Source organism: Salvia hispanica, chromosome 4 (genome assembly GCF_029641045.1).
Source record: "Salvia hispanica isolate PSC_SH4W2 chromosome 4, Shi_PSC_v1, whole genome shotgun sequence".
Classification (NCBI taxonomy): Eukaryota; Viridiplantae; Streptophyta; class Magnoliopsida; order Lamiales; family Lamiaceae; genus Salvia; species Salvia hispanica.
The window spans coordinates 22,701,676-22,723,553 of record NC_142695.1 but is presented as its reverse complement, the minus strand read 5'-3'; the positions used below and the strand labels follow the sequence as shown (position 1 = coordinate 22,723,553).

Below are 21,878 nucleotides of genomic sequence, written 5' to 3'. Positions count from 1 at the left end.
AATGGGCATAGGTTGAAAATATATAGGCAAAATGAAGAGATGTGTGTGGTGGAAGAAATTCCACTATACTTTAATAGCGTCTAATGGCCAGTAGAAAAGGGGTTTGGAGTTCCACCTGGCCAACATTATATAATTTTTGCTTATTGACCAGGTAGAATTTCAAATACCCTTAATGATGATGTAAATATTATGAATATATAGTAATTTAACTTAAGTTAAGTAGGAAAATATCAAAAATACCAAAAAGATTTTTGGATCTTATATATTAATTTGGAGTCCGTACTGACCACGAGGATACCACTTGGGTGAAACTCTGAATTATACTCCCTCCGTCCCAATAAATATGAAACATTTACTTTTCGGCACATGATTTTATGTAGTGTTGTTTTGTGAGTTAAAGAAGAGAGAGTAAAGTAAGAGAGAGGGAAAAGTAGAGATAAAGTTATTTCTATTTTAAGAAACGTTTCATTTTTAATGGGACAACCCAAAAAGGAAAACGTTTCATTTCTAATGGTACAGAAGGAGTATTTAAGAGTCCTTTTATTGCTTTATTTCTATTCTTAGCTAATTGAGAGGGAGATACATAGTGAAATTTGAATTTTGGTGCGTGGTGCAGCTTTGCAGGCGAGTGCAATGACTGGGAGGGCACGTGGAGCAGAGACGTGACAGGGGACATCCAATAAGCTGCAAGAACGCCCAACCGCCTCCCACCCGAAGCGTCGCGACCTGGTAACCGTCTGCAACCGGTCAAAACCCTCAACTGCCCACCCTACTATAAAATACCCCACCGTCTATTCCCCTTCACTTTACAAACCCTTACCTGCATTCTCTCACCCAAAGCAACCACCACCCCACTTCGAAAACCACCATCCCCACTCCGAAAACCACCGTGAACCACTACCGGAAACAGAGAACAGCCACCGATACAAACCATGGCAAAGAAAAAAGCAACCAGCAACCCAACATCTACCACCGGCGACAACCCCCAAGAAGTCCGAGTGACAGCGGAAACGCGGCCACTGAGTCCACAACGATCGCAGCCAACGCCGACGCCACAAATTCCGGCGATGGTTCATTTTGACGCATTGGCGGTGTATCTACGGCAGCAAGACCCGAACAAAGATTGGACAGCGACCCTGGCCGGATTTAGCCTGGCCGGAGGAATGCCGGTGATACCGAACCCTACTCCAACTGCTACCACCATGAACCCACCCATCACCACCCCAGATACCTCAAATCCCACATCCGAAAAGACATCTCCAACAACAACTGCACCGTCAGCACCCTTTAACCCTTCTCCCGAACACCAACAAACAGAGCCACTCGACGTCAGCCCACTTTCCGCCTATCAAGATCCCAACTGGGGGGAAACAGAGGAAAGGGAGAGCGAAGGGAAGGTAAGCGAAGGCGAGAAGGATAGAACAGAGGAGACAACGACTACTGAACCGAGAACCGAAGAAGCAGAGAGAAGGGAGATAGATCTGAACGAAATGGCCAAGAGGCAAGGGTTATTGACTGATGATGAATTCCAGTCGGTTTTAGGCGGGGGAGATAGGATAGTGGTAAACCCTGAAGGGGTGGCTGAGGTACTGGACCTCACATCCCAAGCAATAGGAGAAGGTGAAATAGCCATGGGAGTAGATGAGTCAGAGGGGGTAGTCCACCAGCTAGTGTAGGAAATGAGAGAAGGACAAACCGAAGAAGCGAAACAAACTGAAGAGGAGAGGCAGGAACCAGAGACATACCAGTCAGTGGAAACGAAGGAAACAAAAGTAGTGATGCACTTTTTATTAGCACTAAATAAACCTGCAAGTATACAGAGTATATATAGTATAGCTAAAGGTTAGTACCGGATATCGAACACAGGGAAGGCAAACACAAAGTGTCTATCCTCTACTAAGACTCAATTACTCTCTGGAAAAACAAGTAGGTTTTGAAAACTTTTGGAAAACTAAAAACAATAAAAAGCATAGACCAACTAAAAGCAAATAAAAGAAAGAGAAAGACAATAGAAATAAGGGAATCCCAGGGATGTGTGTTCACAGTTATGGTTATACAAAATTCCAACTACAATACCCTAGCACAGTTTTTACTTTGAAAGGACGAGTCACCTAGCTTATGCTCATACGATACAAACGTTGATTACAAAGTTAGGGTTGTCAATCCTAACACGTAACTCCAAAAAGCGCCTAAGACCCTTGAAAAGTCCTCACTCTCAATTAACAGTGTCGGTTTAAGGGAAGCTAACTGTAGTGTCTACTAAGTGAATCTAACTCGCTAGAACTCTGTCACGGTTATGAAGCAAGTTATATTAAATCATACAAGATTGTGTCACTCAATCATGCAGCATCAAGAATACTTAGGGAAGAAATAAAGTAAACACAAAACGGATATTAAATAGAAAAAGGAATTTGTATAACCAAAGTCGATACTAACACATCCCTATAATCCTATGAGTTTAGTTACACATAATTGAATAAGCTAAAAACATAGATTGAAGGGAAGACAATTTGAACATAAAACTAAAGCAAATAAAACCCGTAGGTTGAATCTTTGTTGTTCTTGATGTTCTTGAAATCCTTCTCCAACTCCTTGCACAATTGAAGTACTCCTCTAGGTCTTTATCTCTATGAAGTATTTTGCAAGTAGAAGTTCTCCCTATTTGATGAAGCTTGAGGTCTTATTTATAGAAAAAACCAATCCTTGTTGTAGAAGGAAAATATCTCCAAAATATGGTAAATTTGGGCTCAAATCTAGGGCTTCTCGGATTCGCCGCCTTTCCCCGGCTGGCCGCTGCACCTTGGCCGGCGGTCGCCGCGTTGGAGTCCAGAGAGTCTGTTCCCTCGGCGGCGGACCGCCGCACGACTTCCGGCGGTCGCCGGACGAGACTTCTCTTCCAAGTGCATTTTTCTGAGGCGGACCGCTGCATTGATCTGCCCGCCGGGCGCCGGCGCTCGCCGCACACAATCGCGGCGATCACCGGTCGCCGTCTGACTCCAGATTTCCAGACTTTACGTTTTGGCTCCCTTTTTCGGCTCAATTATGCACATTTCTCACAAAACACGTAAAAATACCAAAATAGACAAAATATGCAAATAATGGACGTGTAGAGTGACTTTGACATCAAAAACGGACCAAATAATGGTCTTAAAACAGTGCAAAATCCGAGCGTATCAACTCCCCCAAACTTACATTTTTGTTTGTCCTCGAACAAAACAATAAAGACACAAAATAGACGCACGGAATGCACAAGGATTAGATGTCATAATTACCTCAAAATCATGTATTATTAGTGCACTTTCATTACTAACTTGTGGATCACCTTGAATTCAGGCCCTCACATGTGGCAAACTTCCAAAGATGGGAAGTGTTCTCTCACTCTCAAAGTGTATAAAGGTAATGTGTATATAAGCACTCAAATCATGCATCATGCAAAGTTTACCATAGGCTTGCTCAAAGTCTACTCCCTCCTCTACTAAATGTGATTAAGCTTCAAAAGTCCGAAAAGTCTTTATCTTTGGTTGTAATGTAGGCTCTTTGGTAGGTGAGGAATATTTGGCTAAAAAGTGACTAAAAATAAAAATATCCCAAGTAGAGTAAAGATAACTCCACTTTTCTAAACCCAAGACACTTTTAATACTTTATTTAATTTTCTCCTTCAACTCACTTTCCAATCCTTTGATTTTCTTTTTCCTTTCACAACCTTTCACACTTTTTTCTTTTTTTTTTTTTTCTTTTTTTTCATACACATCTTTTCTAAGATTAAGCACATATTTGGAATTTTTTCTTAATTTCACAACTTGTACTTTCTTTACATTAAGCATACTACTTTTACACTTTCCTCCTTATCTCTCCAATTCCTTTACAAAATAAGATAGCAAAAACTAACTAACTCAAGGAATTGTCCCCATTATTTTGGCTTCCAATGAAAAGGCTTAAAGGCTCAAACTTGGCTCCAAAGGGAAAATTTTGAAAATTCGAGAAGGTCAAAATTTTGGACAAAAGTAGGCTAAGAAAAGATGGTCAATCATCCTCCTAAATCAACTTAAACACTATGTAAATTTAGGCAAGACCAGGAGCAAGTTCTAGAAACAGATACATGCATGCAGATAAATCACACAAGAATAAAGTAATAGGCTCAAATCCTCACAAGGTATAAGCATGAATCAAGGCGAACAAACAATTCACTAATTATGCACCTTTTCACCAAACCATCAAATCAAAACGTTAAGCCACACTTAAACATAGATGGAATGTAATATCATCGGTAACTCGATCTAAAGTGTGTCCCTAAGCATGCGTGTTTCTAAGTTCTTCATGTTAAGTTCACGACATGGATTCAAGAAACACTTTTAGAAAACAAAATTCTCCTATGGGGTTTTGAAAAAAAAAACAAAAGCAAAAACTTAAAATCCTAAAGTCACGGTCCACCACTTCATCCCCGCAAACTTATTTACAACAAAGTGTAAAATAATTTTGTAGAGTCGGTAGGGACGTGAGTGAACTACTGAAAAAAAACGTACCCTGAAAATTCTCGCGTCGAGGCTTGACCAGGCGAAAGTTGAGAAACTTCGAAAAAAATCACGCTGGAAATTACGCCCAGGCGGCGGCCCACCGCAGCATGTCCGGCGGTCACCGCGCAACAACCGAATGTACCAGCGAGCAGGTGGCGGACCGCTGCACATGCGGTGGTCGCCACGAAGTGGTCAGAATCTGCGAAAAATTTTCAGCGCACAAAAATTAAACTAAAACCAAAAATACCTAACATTAAAGCAAAAATTTTCAAAAAACAAGGAAATAGATTGTCTTAAAAACATCCAAAAACATGGTACAAATTCTCATTTAAAGTCATTGAGCTTGACTTCTTCAATCTTGAGGAGGAGGAGGGAAACGGACGTTGAGGTCGTCGAATGCACCAATAAGATAGGCGATGTCGCCACTCATTGTTTGGCGCTCTTGTCGAGCCTCGGTAGCCATCCGGTGGAGCTCTTCAATCTCACGACGGCGATGCACGTCTTCAAGCCTTTGTTGCTCCCAAAATTGTTGTTCCGCCGTGCGCCAATTGCCTTGAGCCGTCCATCCTTGGCGGTTGCTCCGCCCATCGGGTGTCCCAAGTGTTGGACACGTTTTGCATGTAGGAGTAGATATCTCCTAGTTGGGCGGAGGTGTTTGCTTGAAACTCCTCATCGGGGTTCGGCCTTCCGCGGCGACGTTTGCTCTAGTCTGGCAGCAATGTCCCTCTACTTCTTCCTCCTCTTCTTCTTCTTCTTGGCGGCGTTGGGGCGGCGGTGGCGGCGGCACTTGACTCTCTTGGGCGTGCGAGTGCTCCCCTTCTTCTGTGTAGTGATCAATAGCATCGAAGGCGGAGTCATCATCGGCCTCAAAGATAGGGATTCGACCCGGTATATTTCTCTTCCTAAACTCCCCATTGATGGGGTTAGCCTCAATGGCTCTTCGGTGCGCCGGGGTGTTGAGCTTCCAATTAACTTGGTTCGCCCAAACGTCGACCTTAGTCAACTGCGGGATGGGAACGGGGAAGTGATCCCCCGCCACTTGTAGGAAAAATCCTTGCCCCCAATAGTCGGTCTTCAAGAGCCCCACTGAAAATAGCACCTCATAAGTGATGAAGCACTCACCGCCATCTTCCGTCAAACCGACGAAAGAAACCTCCAAATGTTCGGCGATTGCCGTGATCAAACCACTACAACATATAACGCCGCCATCCTTCTTCGTGATCCGATCCACGTAGATAGTAAAAAGGGTTCCATAATCGAATCTCTTCTTGTTGAGGAGGCACCAAATCACATTCAACTCTGTTTGGGAGACACTTCCCCCATCGACCCTAGCAAACATAAGTTGGGTCATAGCTCGGTGGAGATATCGCAAAACCGGGTTGCGAATTGAAGAGGACTTGGCGTAGCCCGCGGCGTGTTCGTGCTCATTCATCATCGCACCCCAAACCTCATCAAAGTCGTTATCATTATCGGTCTCGGGATCGGGGTCGAAGCAATGGAAGATTCCGCAAAGCTCCTCCATGGTGAGCGAGTGTCATCGGTTGCCTAGGCGAAAATTGATGCTAAGCGGGATGTTTTGCCGACGGTCCTTTGTGACCTTCAATGAGCTTAGTAACTCGAGAGTATAGTTCCTCTCAAACATGTACCGGAGGCCGTTCCCGTCACCTACATCACATAATGCCCAAAAGTCCTCCGCGATCCCCAAAGTTTGAAGAGGGAAATCGTGGGGGTACCGCGAAGGTGCCGTCTCTCGCGCCGACAACTTCTTCCACATAGCCTTTTGCTCGTCCGAAGCAAGGCTAACGTCGTAGTTCTTCGCGTTCTCAGGCTTTCCCTTTGATCTCATATTCCTACAAACGAGAAATACAACAATTAGAAAGCATACCAATCATGGGAAAATCAAAGATTCCCCCAAACTTGCACTCTTATAATCAATACCAACGGATCAACATGTAAGACATGTAAGTGCAAGCTTAGGTGTACAAGACTTCCTAGATGGTAGCGTGGAAACATATAGAACATAAACATCCAAACTAGGAAACACAAATCCATCCCCCAACGTGAATTCATCCCCCATGCAGAGACGTATCAACAATAAGTCAATATATATCAACAATCTCTATGACTACTCAAGTATTGCAATTTATGGAAATAATAAAAGCCTCACAATGCTATGAATATGATTGCAACATAGGAACAAGTACAAACATGAAGGAATCACTATTCACAAAGCTTCAAAACTATCACCAAAACACAATATCACCATGGAAATCCATAAATAAGCATACACAATCATCCCCCATCATAAAATAAGAGTTTCCACCGAACAATTCTTCCAACATACGCCTAAATCCATGAAAGAAGTAGAACAATGCTCAGAATTGAGTTAAGATTCATACCTTGTGTTGATTGAGAATTGGAGAGGAAGAACTCTAAACTTTGAAGAGAATTGAGAGAATGATGGTGTGGGTGTGTGAAATTGGTGATTTATAAAGATAGGGGTTGTGTGCAAGGAAAGAATTTGAGAAGGAACGGGAAAAATAATGGAAAACATACCTTTTAAACTGACATTCGCCGCACGGGCGTTTAAAACCGCGATTGGTGGCGGGCCGCCGCGGCCCATTCAGCGGTTCATCTGGCCCGCCCTAAGCCTGCCCTAAGCCCGACCTATCCTGCACATGTGAAAACACGTGTGGCGACCGCCGTATTAAGTGCGGCGACCGCCACGCGTTAAATTTTTTTTTTTTTAAGAAAAAACAAAAAAAACAAAAATAAAGAAAATAACTAAATCAACAAAAAATTGGATTGCCTCCCAACAAGCGCTTTTGTTTTTAGTCGTTAGCTCGACTTGAAGTGGCCCACTAATTGTGCGGATCAGCGACCCGAGTGTTGAAAATAGGCATAGGGAGCAACTTGGTCCCTAGCATCTTCCACCACTTGTATTTCCCCTTATTGGTTTTGATAACATATCTCGGGGTCCTCCTTGGATGCTTTCTTCCTTTTTTGCTTCTTTTTCTGCGGAGTAGAGGTAGAGGGATTAGTATCGCCCTTTTTGGGAGAACGTCTTACCTCTTTTACAACGTAGATGGTGGAGGTAGTATGCTCCTCTGCTTCAAAGTGGTCTTGGGGTTGGTCAAATCCGTAACCATGACTGCCCTACACTCCTGTTCCATCTTTGCCCGCTTTGCTTCCTCAAACTTGAGCATCTCGCTTTCGATCTTATAGGTGGATTGGCTATGGTTATCGCTAATTGTGATCTTGCCACGACCTACATCAATCAAATCTTTGCAAGTAGCAAGAAAATCTCTCCATAAGATTAGAGGGATGTTCTTGTCTACTTTCATGTCAAGCATAATAAAATCTGCGAGAAAAATGAAATCATCGATTTTCACTAGGACATCCTCAATCATACCAACAGTTTTTATGGACGAGTTATCGGCCAACCTGAGTGTTATGTCTGAAGTTTTGAGTGGCCCAATGTTGAGCTTTTCGTAGTACTTCAGTGGCATGAGATTGATGGAAGATCCTAAATCGCATAGGGCCTTGTCAACCTTTCCCTCTCCAATCCGGCATCGGATAATGAATTGACCCGGATCTCTCTGTTTCACTACCTTCTCCTTTTGAATGATTTCGCTGCAATGATGTGATAGCTTAAGGTCGGCTTTTTTCGGCTTTCTCTTCCTCATCACTGCCTCTCTTAGTAGCTTCGCATATTTAGGTATTGTTGGGGTTTGTATACTAAAAGATGCTTCAAGCGTACATGCCTTTGTACAGTCAGCTTGTGCATGTATACGAGAAACTCCACGTCCACTTGTTTACCTATTTATGAGAATAAATAATATAATATAATGGTTATTATTGAAATATAATAAACAACTCTAAGGGTTTTTACTAAGAAGGTCAAATAGGGAAATTCGATGAATCTCCTCATGAGTTTTCCAGTAGGGGACTTGGCCAGATCTAGTAAAAAGAAAGACGTATTCACAACCTAGATAGTCTTTAGCTACCTATTGGTACGATTGCGGTGTTTGTGATAATCCTCTCTTACCTAAGAAGAGATTAGTAACACCGGTGTGGTAAAGCACTGAAAGGATCTAATCCGAAATGTATTCTTTATTGCTATCTACTGAAAGAATATATTTCAGAAAGTTTAGTATTTTCTAGTCTATGACTTATCAATATTGTTTATTCAATCAAACGCCACTTTGACTTATCAATATGTGAGAGTTTGTACGTAACTCAAGTTCATGATATCTTGGGTGGTAGTAATTGAATAACATGAAGGTATTGGAATATTATTTCATAGAATTCGCGTGCCCAGTGTGGTATGATTAAATCCCTAAGGGGTGATCCCCAAGAGGTGTTTGCAAAAAGGAATTTATTATTCAGAAAACTGCGCAGTTGGAATTTACACCACGAATAATTTAATTCTAGTCACATAGCAGACAAAAGAATTAAATTGACGGATCAAGATAATCTTAAACGCGGGAAATATTATAAAATAAAATGGACCCAAGTTGTTTGTAATTTGGTGATTTAAGTGGGAGTGCAATATTATTCTTTAGTGGAACAAAATAATATTTCATTGATAATATATTAAATCATGGTCATTTGATTTAATTAGTAATTTATCTAATGGGTGAGCCCAACACTTAAATCATTCCATGGATCCCCTTATTGGCCCATTAAGTCTATTATAAATAGTGAGGAGTATGGAAAACCCTAGCACACCATTCAACACAACACTCCTCCCCTAAACTCCAGTAGCCGTCGCCGGCTCTCTCTCTCTCTCTCCTTGCCTCGGTTTTCATGCCTTGGCACGTGGGAGAATTAGGGTTTTATTTTTGTTCTTGTTCTATCTTAATTCATAGGATTAGATCAAGACAATATCGAGTTTGTGATTGGTTTTCCCTAGATCTCTTCAAAACCATTATTGATTATTTAAGATCCGCCCACACGGATGGATGATCAAGGACAAGGGAATAGTACGGAAGATACATGGTCGATAAACCAAGGATTTCCGGGTGGTGCAGCTAGCAACGTCAATCCGATGTCGGATTATGAGGTAACAATCGAATCTACATCAAATATGCATGATTATGTGTTTATTTGATGTTATATCTATAGATCTATGTTTATTGAATGAAATTGGAATCGAATGCATAATCACCTAAATAGATCCGTTAAGGACCTGTTTGTTTTTCGTGTCTTCCGCTGCGGTAGCCCCAACAATTGGTATCAGAGCCAATTTTTAGGCTCTGATTATGTATTTGACTAATTGAATTTTTCGAAATTTGTAGTGTAAAAACTTGGGATTTTCGAAAATAATGCAATACATGTTATATGTTTATAATATGTGTTGGATCTATGTTTTTCTTGATTTTCTTTTCGGATCTATGATATGATGTTCTAGATCGATGAAAGAATATTATGAATCTTGAATTTTATTCAAGTTTTTCACAAAAATATTCGAGATCTATGATGAACATCATTAGATCTATATATTCTAAGTAATATATACTAGATTATATGTTTGATTACATATATGTATGTGTTTAAGTGAATATGTTTTTGAATCAAGAAATAAAGTGGTCCATGATTGAATACTTGGATCGATGAAAGAATATTATGAATCTTGAATTTTATTCGAGTTTTTCACAAGAATATTCTAGATCTAAGCAAGTATTCATAGATCTATAGTTTTATGTTCTTAATATGCTAGAATCATTTAAATTGCTAAAAAGCTTGATGTTTAAATGTGCATATTTGGTTGAACATAAAAAGATTGTTACAAACTAAGAAATGATAAATCAAGTTAATCAAATCGAAAACGAATATATGAACGCAATGGTTTAAACCCTAGATGTGTTCAAGTACCGGGCTGCCTTCATCGGGGATCCGAGATCCAGATCCGGTGAGAAGAGGCAGCGGCGGCTTTGGCTGATCGGAAAAGGAGACAGCAGCGGCGCCGACGAAGGCCACAGCCATGGATCCTTGTTGATCCAGCCATGGCAGCGACGTCTTCAGGAAGTCAGCAGCAGAGACGTCGTCTCCGGGCAGTCACGGCTGATCGGAGTGGCTGGGGACGTCGTCGCCTTCACCGGGCAGCAGCCGTGGTCTTCGGACAGCGGCAGTTTGCTTTCCGGGCAGCCATGGCAGCGAGCAAAAGGCCGACAGCAGCAACTCCGGTCGTGGCAGCAGCGAACGGCAGCCCTGACTTCGGTTAGGGCAGCAGCCGCGGTGTTCTAGGCAACGGAGCAGCAGAGACGGCGGCAGTCAGCGGGCGGCGGCTGCTTCAGTGGGAGCGGCAGAGGCAGCGCCGCTGCAGTGGGAGCAGCGGCGGCGGTCACGGGAGGCGGCGGAGGTCGGGCGTGGCAGCAGCGGCTGCTGCGAGGCCCGTGGCGGCCCAAACCCTAATTAGGGTTTTGGGTTGCATCGTCTCGTCGTCTCGCTTTTCGTTTTAGTTTCGTTTCTTAACACACAAGTAATTTATAATTGTGGTTTAAAATCCTAAACCTAGAATAATTAAATATCTTGTGGGAATTAGAATGATTTTGCAATTAAATCAAGATTCTAATTTAAAATGAATAATTGCTTTCTTTAAATATTGCCAATTGAATAATTAGTCAAATAATTGATTTAATTTGTTAATTAGTTGATTTTGGTGGATTATATCCATCTAGATAATATCAGGATAATTAGCATAAGGAAATTCAATATTTGTTTGAACTAATTTTGGCTTTTCCATAATTAGATGGAATTTTAAAGAATATTCTCGCTATATGCTTTCATGTTTTATTTTAAGGTTTAATTGAAAATTGTCTATATTTTATTTGGTGTGTTAAGGAATTATTTCCTAGAAATATACCTAAGGAAAAGACGTGAATTTTTCAATTGTTTTAAACCTTTAAAATTTTGAAAATTACATGTTTAATAATTGGATAGATTATAATTGGAATTCAATTCCTAGTTCGAATTTTGTCTTTAATATGATGTAGGTGAATTTTATTTCATCTAGATAACGTCAGTTTAATTAAAGAAGTGATAAATTCATTTGGCATTAACATGCTACTAAAATCCTAAATTATTAAAGTCTTAAATGATTAATTGGATTTTAATTGGAATTCAATTCCTAGTTTGAAATTTGAATTGTATCTTTAATTTTGATGAAGATGATTTTGTTTCATCTAGATAACATCGAATTGTTTTAAAGATGTGAGAAATTCATAGAGCATTAATTTTGCTATTAAATCCTTAATTATTTATTTAAATTGAATTTTGTCTTTAATATTGATGAAGGTGAATTTTATTTCATCTAGAAAGCATCATAATAAAGATGTAATAAGATTCTTATCATGTGATTTTGTGAAAGCTATGAGAATTTTAATTCTCGAATTTAATTGGTGTGTTTAAATGGATATAGTCTTGATTGGATAAATGCATCTAAGTGTGCATTTAAATTGAGACTTTGCTAATCTTTTATGATATACACCTAGCCATTAATTTTAGGATAAGGATGGATTAATTCTATCTAAGAAAATCCTAATAGTATTAAAAGGTAATTCTAATAATCAAGATACGTTATTTTAACTAATAATGTATGATTGTTTAAGATTGGACTTAATGTCTAGATAATCTTGTTTATGTGAAGATAGAATTTTAATTATATCTATTTATTTTAGATGCTTAATTAAATGATCAAGTTTTGTCATTATGTTTATATGAACTTTTTGTAAATGTGTTTACATGTTTTATTGATGAAAGATGGATATTTATTTTGAGTTATGATTTTATTTGTTAAAATCTAGTTTAACTCATGCATCGCCTATGTACTTATTGCCTTGCATGCATAGCTAGTACATGTTTAATTATTCTTTGAATGTGGATACTTATCTGCTTAAGTGATAATTAAACTATTAAAACCACCAACAAGAAAATATGAAGCGATAATTACAACACGTTTGTATATGGCCTCCATAAAATTGGTCTTAGTGCGAAGTAGTGATCGGCCTGTCTTTACGGGAGGAACGTTACTAGTTCGTAAGTTTGGACTTCTCTAGATAAAGGTTATTAAAATCGTAAAATTAGTTTTTCAGTAATATCGCGACTAGTCTTTACCGGAGCAATATTGCTGCGAAATTATAAGGATTGTATTTTAATAATGCTTAGAGGGAGCTATAGGAGGAGGTGCTTGTCCGGTTCGACCTTTCTTTAGAGGAGTTCACGTACAAGTAAAGAATCCTTAGTGCTTAATTTTATGGTTATACGCTTTAGCAGTGTTAGTCAGCCATGCCATTCTTATGGTCTCTAGACTATCTGTTGACATTGTGGCCAGTAAAAATAATAAATTTCTTGCATAAATAAGACACGGCTTCCTAGTAGAAGAACGTTTGTACTTGATTTTTGTGGATGTAAAATTGATGAATTGTTTTGTGGTTATTTGCAATTCCTTGAAATTTTACATGTTTATATTATTGGTATTTGTTCTCAGCTTGAACGAAAGATGATTGATACTTGGGATATTTACTATGCCATACTTAGTTCGAGGAAGCGTGACTCTAAATTGTTTAAGGAATGGAAAAGTAAACTTGATGTTGATCGTTTGATCAATGACTTGAGATTGATTCTCAGCAAGAATCGTCCGCCCACATACCATCTACAAGGAGTTTCATGATCAGTGACATACCGCGGAATGTCATCTCAAGGGCTTCGTAGCCAGTGTTGGCAATGCCCTTGAGAGGTTTGACAAACCCAAAAGGCCGTTGGTCAACAAGCCCAGGTGGTTTGAAGAAAAGTCCTCTAAGGCAAGAGCTGGTATCGCTGTGAAGCATTTAAGGCATGATGTATTTGAAGAGGGCCAAGACGTGGGGGTATATGCCCTATTCATGCTTGGCTACTTCAATAAACTTCACTTGTCGGGGAGGAAAGTTGACCCAGAAACCCAACAGATAATGATCCTTGATGGGCTTCCAGATAGCTTTAATGAAGTCAGAAATGAAATATTGTTTAACGACAAAAAGTTTTCGTTTTTGGAGCTTTATAACAAGCTTGTGATTGCTCAAACAAAGATGAAAAGAAGAGGTGGATTTTTGAGATGACCATGTTCAAGTCAGAAGAGTTTATTTTTGCTTTTATGTTTACATTATTGAATTTTAAGAGTTTTTGATATTGTTTGGTTTTGATATCATATGGATTATTGATATGGAATTTTATTCCTAGTTTATCAATTATGTTTTTGGATAATCAATTCATTTTATAATGCTTTCATTATTAGATAAATGAAGTTTTGATCATCCAATTATTTGTGACATCAAATGTAACATGGTTAATATCAAAATTGTTTACTTGTGATTAAAATTGTTGATTCAATTATTATGAAGTTATCTTCTAGAAATATTGATTATTAAGTTTCTTTAATCCTTAAGTCTTTTGAACCATTATTTTTTTGATGAGTCAATAGAACATTAATGTTCGACATGGATTCAATACAAAAAAAATGATCTTATGATCGCGTTTGTTTAAATAAAGGTGTAAGAAATATAATCACAATGATTGATTACAAGACAAGTAAAATAAATTCAACTAGAAACAAGATAAGTATTTATTATAAATACTAGAAATTCTTGTATAGTAAATATAGTGTGCACATTAAATTTATTTTAATGTTCCAAGCCTAGAGTTGACTATTTGATTAGTTATTGTTTTATTTATTTTATTGTGAAAGTGATAATTAAAATAGTGGGAGCTTTTCTTAATGAATGGTTAAATTCTAAGTGTTTAATAAGAGCTTCATAGCTCGTTTTATTAAACCAGGATGAATTTAACTCCAAGCACTGTTTAATTTATTTTAATAGCCTAAAGAATATTGAGACTTACAATTTTCTACTTTTACAAGTGGGAGCTAAATTTTGTCTCATAGAATATTCATAAATGGAATTAAGGTAATGTTTGATAGAGTTAAAGGGATTCACACCCTAGAATGAAAGAAGTGATGAATTGCACACTTTCTAAGACTCTAATAATATTAAAAGATATTTCCAAGTTAGCTATTAAAAATTAGAATTACTTTTGGGTTTCCAAAGGAAGTATTTCTAAAATTCACAACAAATGGTTAAATAAATGAACTCTTGGAATTTATTACTATAAAACAAAGAATGCAATCATTCGGTTTTATTTTGTCATAAGGACTAATTTCCATTTAGTCATTGTGATAAGGTAATTATGGTCATACATAAATTTACATCACAAATTATATAGCAAGGATAATACCAAGTAAGGTTGGTATTATATAATTAAAGTTTTGGGAATCATATTCGACATGATTAAAACTTTATATATTGCTATAGGTATTCTACTTTAATTAGTAGAAATTCAAAAGGATTAAAATAATGGATTTTGATAGAGAAATATGTATAAGTGCACTTGAGAAAGACACATAAAATTATTCCACTGGATCAAAGGGCCTAGAAATATTTTGGTCAAATAATCGTGCTCCTTAGCAAGAATTAAAGTTATAAATTACAAGTATCTTTTCGTTTTATGTACTCTAGCAAACTATGTTGGTAGATTCTTTTAAAGAATTATAGTTTTGAGTACATAGTGGCCAAAGCCTGCTTTGAGTATAAGTGGGAGAAAATGTGTGTGAATGTGTAGCACAAGGCCAATAAAGCGGTAGGTATACTCGAAAGCATTCTTTGAGTATAAGTGGGAGATTGTTGGGGTTTGTATACTAAAAGATGCTTCGAGCGTACATGCCTTTGTACAGTCAGCTTGTGCATGTATACGAGAAACGCCACGTCCACTTGTTTACCTATTTATGAGAATAAATAATATAATATAATGGTTTAGTATTGAAATATAATAAACAGGTCCAAGGCTTTTTACTAAGAAGGTCAAGTAGGGAAATTCGATGAATCTCCTCATGAGTTTTCCAGTAGGGGACTTGGCCAGATCTAGTAAGAAGAAAAACGTATTCACAACCTAGATAGGCTTTGGCTACCTATTGGTACGATTGCGGTGTTTGTGATAATCCTCTCTTACCTAAGAAGAGATTAGTAACACCGGTGTGACACTAAAATCATCTAATCCGAAATGTATTCTTTATTGCTATCTACTGAAAGAATATATTTCAGAAAGTTTAGTATTTTCTAGTCTATGATATTAATATCAATATTGTTCATTCAATCAAACGCTACTTTGACTTATCAATATGTGAGAGTTTGTACGTAACTCAAGTTCATGATATCTTGGGTGGTAGTAATTGAATAACATGAAGGTATTGGAATATTATTTCATAGAATTCACGTGCCCAGTGTGGTATGATTAAATCCCTAAGGGGTGATCCCCAAGAGGTGTTTGAAAAAGGAATTTATTATTCAGAAAACTGCGCAGTTGGAATTTATTCCACGAATAATAAATAAAGTTTCAAACTAGAAAAACTCTTTGGAGAATTAATTTAATTCTAGTCACATAGTAGACAAAAGAATTAAATTGACGGATCAAGATAATCTTAAACGCGAGAAATATTATAAAATAAAATGGACCCAAGTTGTTTGTAATTTGGTGATTTAAGTGGGAGTCCGATATTATTCTTTAGTGGAACAAAATAATATTCTATTGATAATATATTAAATCATGGGTCATTTGATTTAATTAGTAATTTATCTAATGGGTGAGCCCAACACTTAAATCATTCCATGGATCCCCTTATTGGCCCATTAAGTCTATTATAAATAGTGAGGAGTATGGAAAACCCTAGCACACCATTCAACACAACACTCCTCCCCTAAACCCTAGTAGCCGTCGCCGGCTCTCTCTCTCTCCTTGCCTCGGTTTTCGTGCCTTGGCACGTGGGAGAATTAGGGTTTTGTTTTTGTTCTTGTACTATCCTAATTCATAGGATTAGATCAAGACAATATCGAGTTTGTGATTGGTTTTCCCTAGATCTCTTCAAGACCATTATTGATTATTCAAGATCCGCCCACACGGATGGATGATCAAGGACAAGGGAATAGTACGGAAGATACATGGTCGATAAACCAAGGATCTCCAGGTGGTGCAGCTAGCAACGTCAATCCGATGTCGGATTATGGTGTAACAATCGAATCTACATCAAATATGCATGATTATGTGTTTATTTGATGTTATATCTACAAATCTATGTTTATTGCATGAAATTGGAATCGAATGCATAATCACCTAAATAGATCCGCTAAGGACCTGTTTCTTTTCCGCGTCTTCCGCTGCGGTAGCCCCAACAGGTATTTCCTGCAACGATTCAACTAGAGGAATGTTAGTATGAACTTTACAAAACATGTTCAAAAAATGCTTGAACTGCTCTTCGAGCTTAAACTTCCTCTTTGGTTGAAAAGGTAGCACAATCCCATTATGCCGCACGAGTCCTTGCTGAGTGGGTGTATCTGCCTTGTCTGTTGCGGCCCGCCGTGATGTGTGCGACAGTCCGCCGGCGGCTGGGCAGACTCCATTCGATGCTTTAGCGGCGGCCCGCTGCAATGGTTGCGGCAGTCCGCCGGCGACTGGGCAGTCCCCAGTTTTCTGCTTTTCCACCCACTTGTTATTGATGTCATCCACTCGTGCGGCTGCCTTTGCCCTGTCCTCATCCAACTTCTTTTGGATTTGCTCCATTTGAGTGTTGATGTTGGCTATGGCAGTTGAGATCGTTTTCATTCCCTGCTCGAGGTTGTTTATTCTAGCTTTGACCACTCTGATCTTGGTGTCATTAACCTCTGTGTCTTGCGTGATTACTTACAAGATCCTTGTGATCCCTTGGTCATACTTTTCCTCCTTCTTGGCTGTTTCAACTACTCCTCCCTTGCTAACATTAAATCCCGCGGGGGGTTGCAAGTAATTATTGTTAGAATAAGAGAGATTAGGATGAGGTCGGTTTCCATTATAATTATTGAAATTACCGCCCTCCTGGTTAGGGCGATAATTATTGTTGTAATTTCTATTGGGACCGCCTCCTTGCATGTAGTTGATTTCCTCCACTATTGGGGCAGGAGTTTCGGGTTTAGAGACCGCTATGATGGAGGTCGGTGGAATCGGGTCCTCCTTCCTTGATGAATCCATTTGGTCCACCCTAACTCGAAGCTCGGCCAATTCCTTCGCAAAAGAGCTTTCATCGGCTTCTTCAATTGCAGCTATCCTTTTTAGACTATGCCTTTCTTTCGACCACCCCCTGCTGTTGGTGGCGAATTCCTCTATTACCGCCATGGCATACTCACCTGACTTCCTTAAGAACCCTTCATTTGCACCTGAATCAAGCATAGCACAAATCTTCTCGTTAAACCCATTATAGAGAATTCCTACCTGATGGTCCACGGTGAAACCATGGTTAGGGCACTTTCGGAGAAGGGCTTTGAAACGAGCAAACGCCTCGTAGAGGGGCTCGTCGTGGCCTTGGATGAACTGGAAGATCTCGCTTTTGAGCTTCAAAATTGTGCCGAGCGGATAGTACTTGTCGAGGAAGGCAGCTATAATATCCTTCCATGTGGAGACCTTTTCTCTGGGCAAACATTCAAACCACTCTTTAGCAGAATCAGTTAATGAAAAGGGGAAGAGTCTTACCCTTATGGCATCGTCATCGACACCGTTCAATTTGAGTGTGTTTGAGATCTCCACAAATTTGGAGAGATGGCAATTGGCATCCTCTGTAGCCCTACCTGCAAAAGGAGTTTGCTCGACCCTTTGAATAAGGGGCATGCGTAACTAGAAATTGTTAGCGTCAATACGAGGTCCTTCGGGAAAGGTAATCATATTCTCATGATTGAACATGTTCATCACGGGTTGTATTTCCTGATTCTTCTTCTCCAAAGCCTCTCGGGCTACCCTTTCCGCATCTCTCTCATCCATCAGTAGCTTTACCATTTCCTGCAATTTCTCGATGTTTGTTCGGCCACCCATTGTTCCTGATCCTTTTTCACTTCTTATTTTCCTACGAGTTCTTCAAGTTCCAAATCGAGCGGTTCTAGGCTGTCCTTCCCAGAGCGCGTTCGCATACAAAACCTGCAAGAACCAAAAATAAAAACGAATTAAAAACTAAAATTAAAAAATGAAAGCAATTAAAATCCAAAGTAGCAAAATTATCTGTATGAAGATATCACTCCAAAGTGAATTGTCTTCCCCGGCAACGGAGCCAAAAACTTGATGCACTTTTTATTAGCACTAAATAAACCTGCAAGTATACAGAGTATATATAGTATAGCTAAAGGTTAGTACCGGATATCGAACACGGGAAAGGCAAACACAAAGTGTCTATCCTCTACTAAGACTCAATTACTATCTGAAAAAACAAGTAGGTTTTGAAAACTTTTGGAAAACTAAAAACAATAAAAAGCATAGACCAACTAAAAGCAAATAAAACAAAGAGAAAGACGATAGAGATAAGGGAATCCCAGGGATGTGTGTTCACAGTTATGGTTATACAAAATTCCAACTACAATACCCTAGCACAGTTTTTACTTTGAAAGGACGAGTCACCTAGCTTATGCTCATGCGATACAAACGTTGATTACAAAGTTAGGGTTGTCAATCCTAACACGTAACTCCAAAAAGCGCCTAAGACCCTTGAAAAGTCCTCACTCTCAATTAACAGTGCCGGTTTAAGGGAAGTTAACTATAGTGTCTACTAAGTGAATCTAACTCGCTAGAACTCTGTCACAGTTATGAAGCAAGTTATATTAAATCATACAAGATTGTGTCACTCAATCATGCAGCATCAAGAATACTTAGGGAAGAAACAAAGTAAAAACAAAACATAGAAAAAGGAATTTGTATAACCAAAGTCGTTACTAACACATCCCTAGAATCCTATGAGTTTAGTTACACATAATTGAATAAGCTAAAAACATAGATTGAAGGGAAGACAATTTGAACATAAAACTAAAGCAAATAAAACCCGTAGGTTGAATCCTTGTTGTTCTTGATGTTCTTGAAATCCTTCTCCAACTCCTTGCACAATTGAAGTACTCCTCTAGGTCTTTATCTCTATGAAGTATTTTGCAAGTAGAAGTTCTCCCTATTTGATGATGCTTGAGGTCTTATTTATAGGAAAAACCAATCCTTGTTGTAGAAGGAAAAGATCTCCAAAATATAGTAAATCTGGGCGCAAATCTAGGGCTTCTCGGATTCGCCGCCTTTCTCCGGCTGGCCGCCGCACCTTGGCCGGCGGTCGCCGCGTTGGAGTCCAGAGAGTCTGTTCCCTCGGCGGCGGACCGTCGCACGACTTTCGGCGGTCGCCGGACGAGACTTCTCTTCCAAGCGCATTTTTTTGAGGCGGACCGCTGCATTGATCTGCCCGCCGGGCGCCGGCGGTCGCCGCACACAACCGAGGCGGTCGCCGGTCGCCGTCTGACTCCAGATTTCCAGACTTTGCGTTTTGACTCCCTTTTTCGGCTCAATTATGCACATTTCTCACAAAACACGTCAAAATACCAAAATAGACAAAAATATGCAAATAATGGACGTGTATAGTGACTTTGACATCAAAAACGGACCAAATAATTGTCTTAAAATAGTGCAAAATTTGAGCGTATCAATGAGAGACCGAAATACAACCAGAGGAGCAAAAAACGGAAGCCCCAATCGTGTCTAAACCAAAGCCAGTCAAGAGGAAGCTAGTGTTGAAGCACGACCCCAAGGCAGAAAGGCAGAAACCCAAAAGAGTGTCACAGAGATGCTTAGGAAAGTGGAAGTCCAACAAGGCAGGAGCAAACACGGTAGTAGATACAGTGGAGGTCTCTAGTGAAGAGGAGAAGACTACTCCTACAAAACCTGGGGAGGAGCCCTCGACAACTAGCCAGAAGGACACCCAAATGGCAACAGGGATAGGACAGTTTCATCAACGCCGACTGACCAGAAGGAAGAGGCTGACAGGGTAGCTAAGGGTCTGGACCTCGCATCGGAGTCAGTAGGTCAGGAGGAGGCGATAGGAAGTGATACTAGTACCCACGTGGTGACCGAGCCTACTGCCCAGGTGAACCTTTCAACACCAGCCGACGAAGAAGCAAAGGCAGAGGAAGATGAAGAAAAGTACATCCAGGAAAGGAAGAGAAAAGGGAAAGCCCCTGTCAAGAAGAAGCAAGTCGTCAAGAAACAGCGCACAGCCAATACCAGCATAGTGATCAGAGAGACAGAAGAGAGAAGGAAGTTGAGTGACAGTGACTACACTTCCAGCGAGGAGTCAGAGTCAGAGAGTGATATCTCTCTAGAAGGGGAGGAGGACCATGAGCAGCAGCTCCCCGACAACCACCAAGAACTAGTCCACCCTCCGGTAGAGAGGATTGTGTACCGGCGGTGGCGGGTAGAGCTCACTGATGAGCTTATGGAGGACATGAAGCACTATAACACCAAGAAGCTTCAAGATGCATTTGACGACAAGGAAGATAGCAGCAAGCAAGTCAAATGCGGAAAGGTACTCCACATACCCTCTCTGGATGAGTTATCTGTGCGTGATTCTTTCCTGGCCAGTATGGAAGCATTGGGTTTTGAGTGGCTGTTAGAGAATAGGGACCCGGAGATATTAATAAGATTAGCCAATGAATTCTTCACTACGTTTAGGTTCCAAGTCACAACAGACCTAGAAGAGGTGTCAATTTCCTTCAGAATATTCGGTGGAGAGCTGTCCATGAGTCTAATCGAGTGGATTGTGAGATTGGGGATGTGTAGCTTAGAGGATGTTACGGGACCAGAATGGAGAAGCCGATAGAGGGGGGTACCAAGGAGGCACGTAGACTTTGAACCCCAAGAAACCTGGGAGGAGCTAACCCACCCCGCTGCTGGTCAATTCGCCCCGACCACATCCAGATCCACCCACTTCAACAATCCCATGCTGCGACTGGTTCAACTTTACTTAGGCTACAACCTACTGGGCCAGAGTAATTCAGCCGCTAGAACTTCTATGACCGAATTGTACATGGTGTGGTGCGCTAATCGTGGAAGGAGACTGCATTTGAGATTCTGGACAGCCTACCAATGCCACCTGATAGCTACCCACCCAGCTAGGAACTTGTCCCTCTGCAACATACTAGGAGCCTTCGTGCGCAACAACATCATCACAACAGACGCAGACGACCTATCTCCGATGTACATGGTCGACTCTCATGGCCTGTTCGATATCCCCTTTTTCGTCCGCACAAACGTTGTATACTACCAACAAGGAGTCCCTCAATTCTACCCGATGGGGGAAGCCCCTGGTAGGAGAGCACAACAGGGCCAAGAGGGGCAAGTTGGGAAAAACGAAAAAGCACAAAGGCTGAGGCATGAAAGTCTGGAGAGGGCAGTAACCGAGCTAGCAGAGGAGAACAGACAATCACGGGCAGAGATTGCAAGGCTGACAATCCTGAT

The 21,878-nt window shown here is 40.1% G+C and overlaps 1 protein-coding gene across 1 annotated transcript; it reads left to right on the top strand.

The window, feature by feature from the left end:
* The first annotated feature begins 1,679 nt into the window (after positions 1 to 1,679).
* LOC148927493 (uncharacterized) lies at positions 1,680 to 21,240 on the top strand. The gene is made up of 2 exons (XM_089056616.1): positions 1,680 to 1,747; positions 20,358 to 21,240. The coding sequence occupies exons 1-2, from the start codon at positions 1,680 to 1,682 to the stop codon at positions 21,238 to 21,240; spliced, it is 951 nt and encodes a 316-aa protein (XP_088912742.1).
* The last annotated feature ends 638 nt before the right edge of the window (positions 21,241 to 21,878 follow it).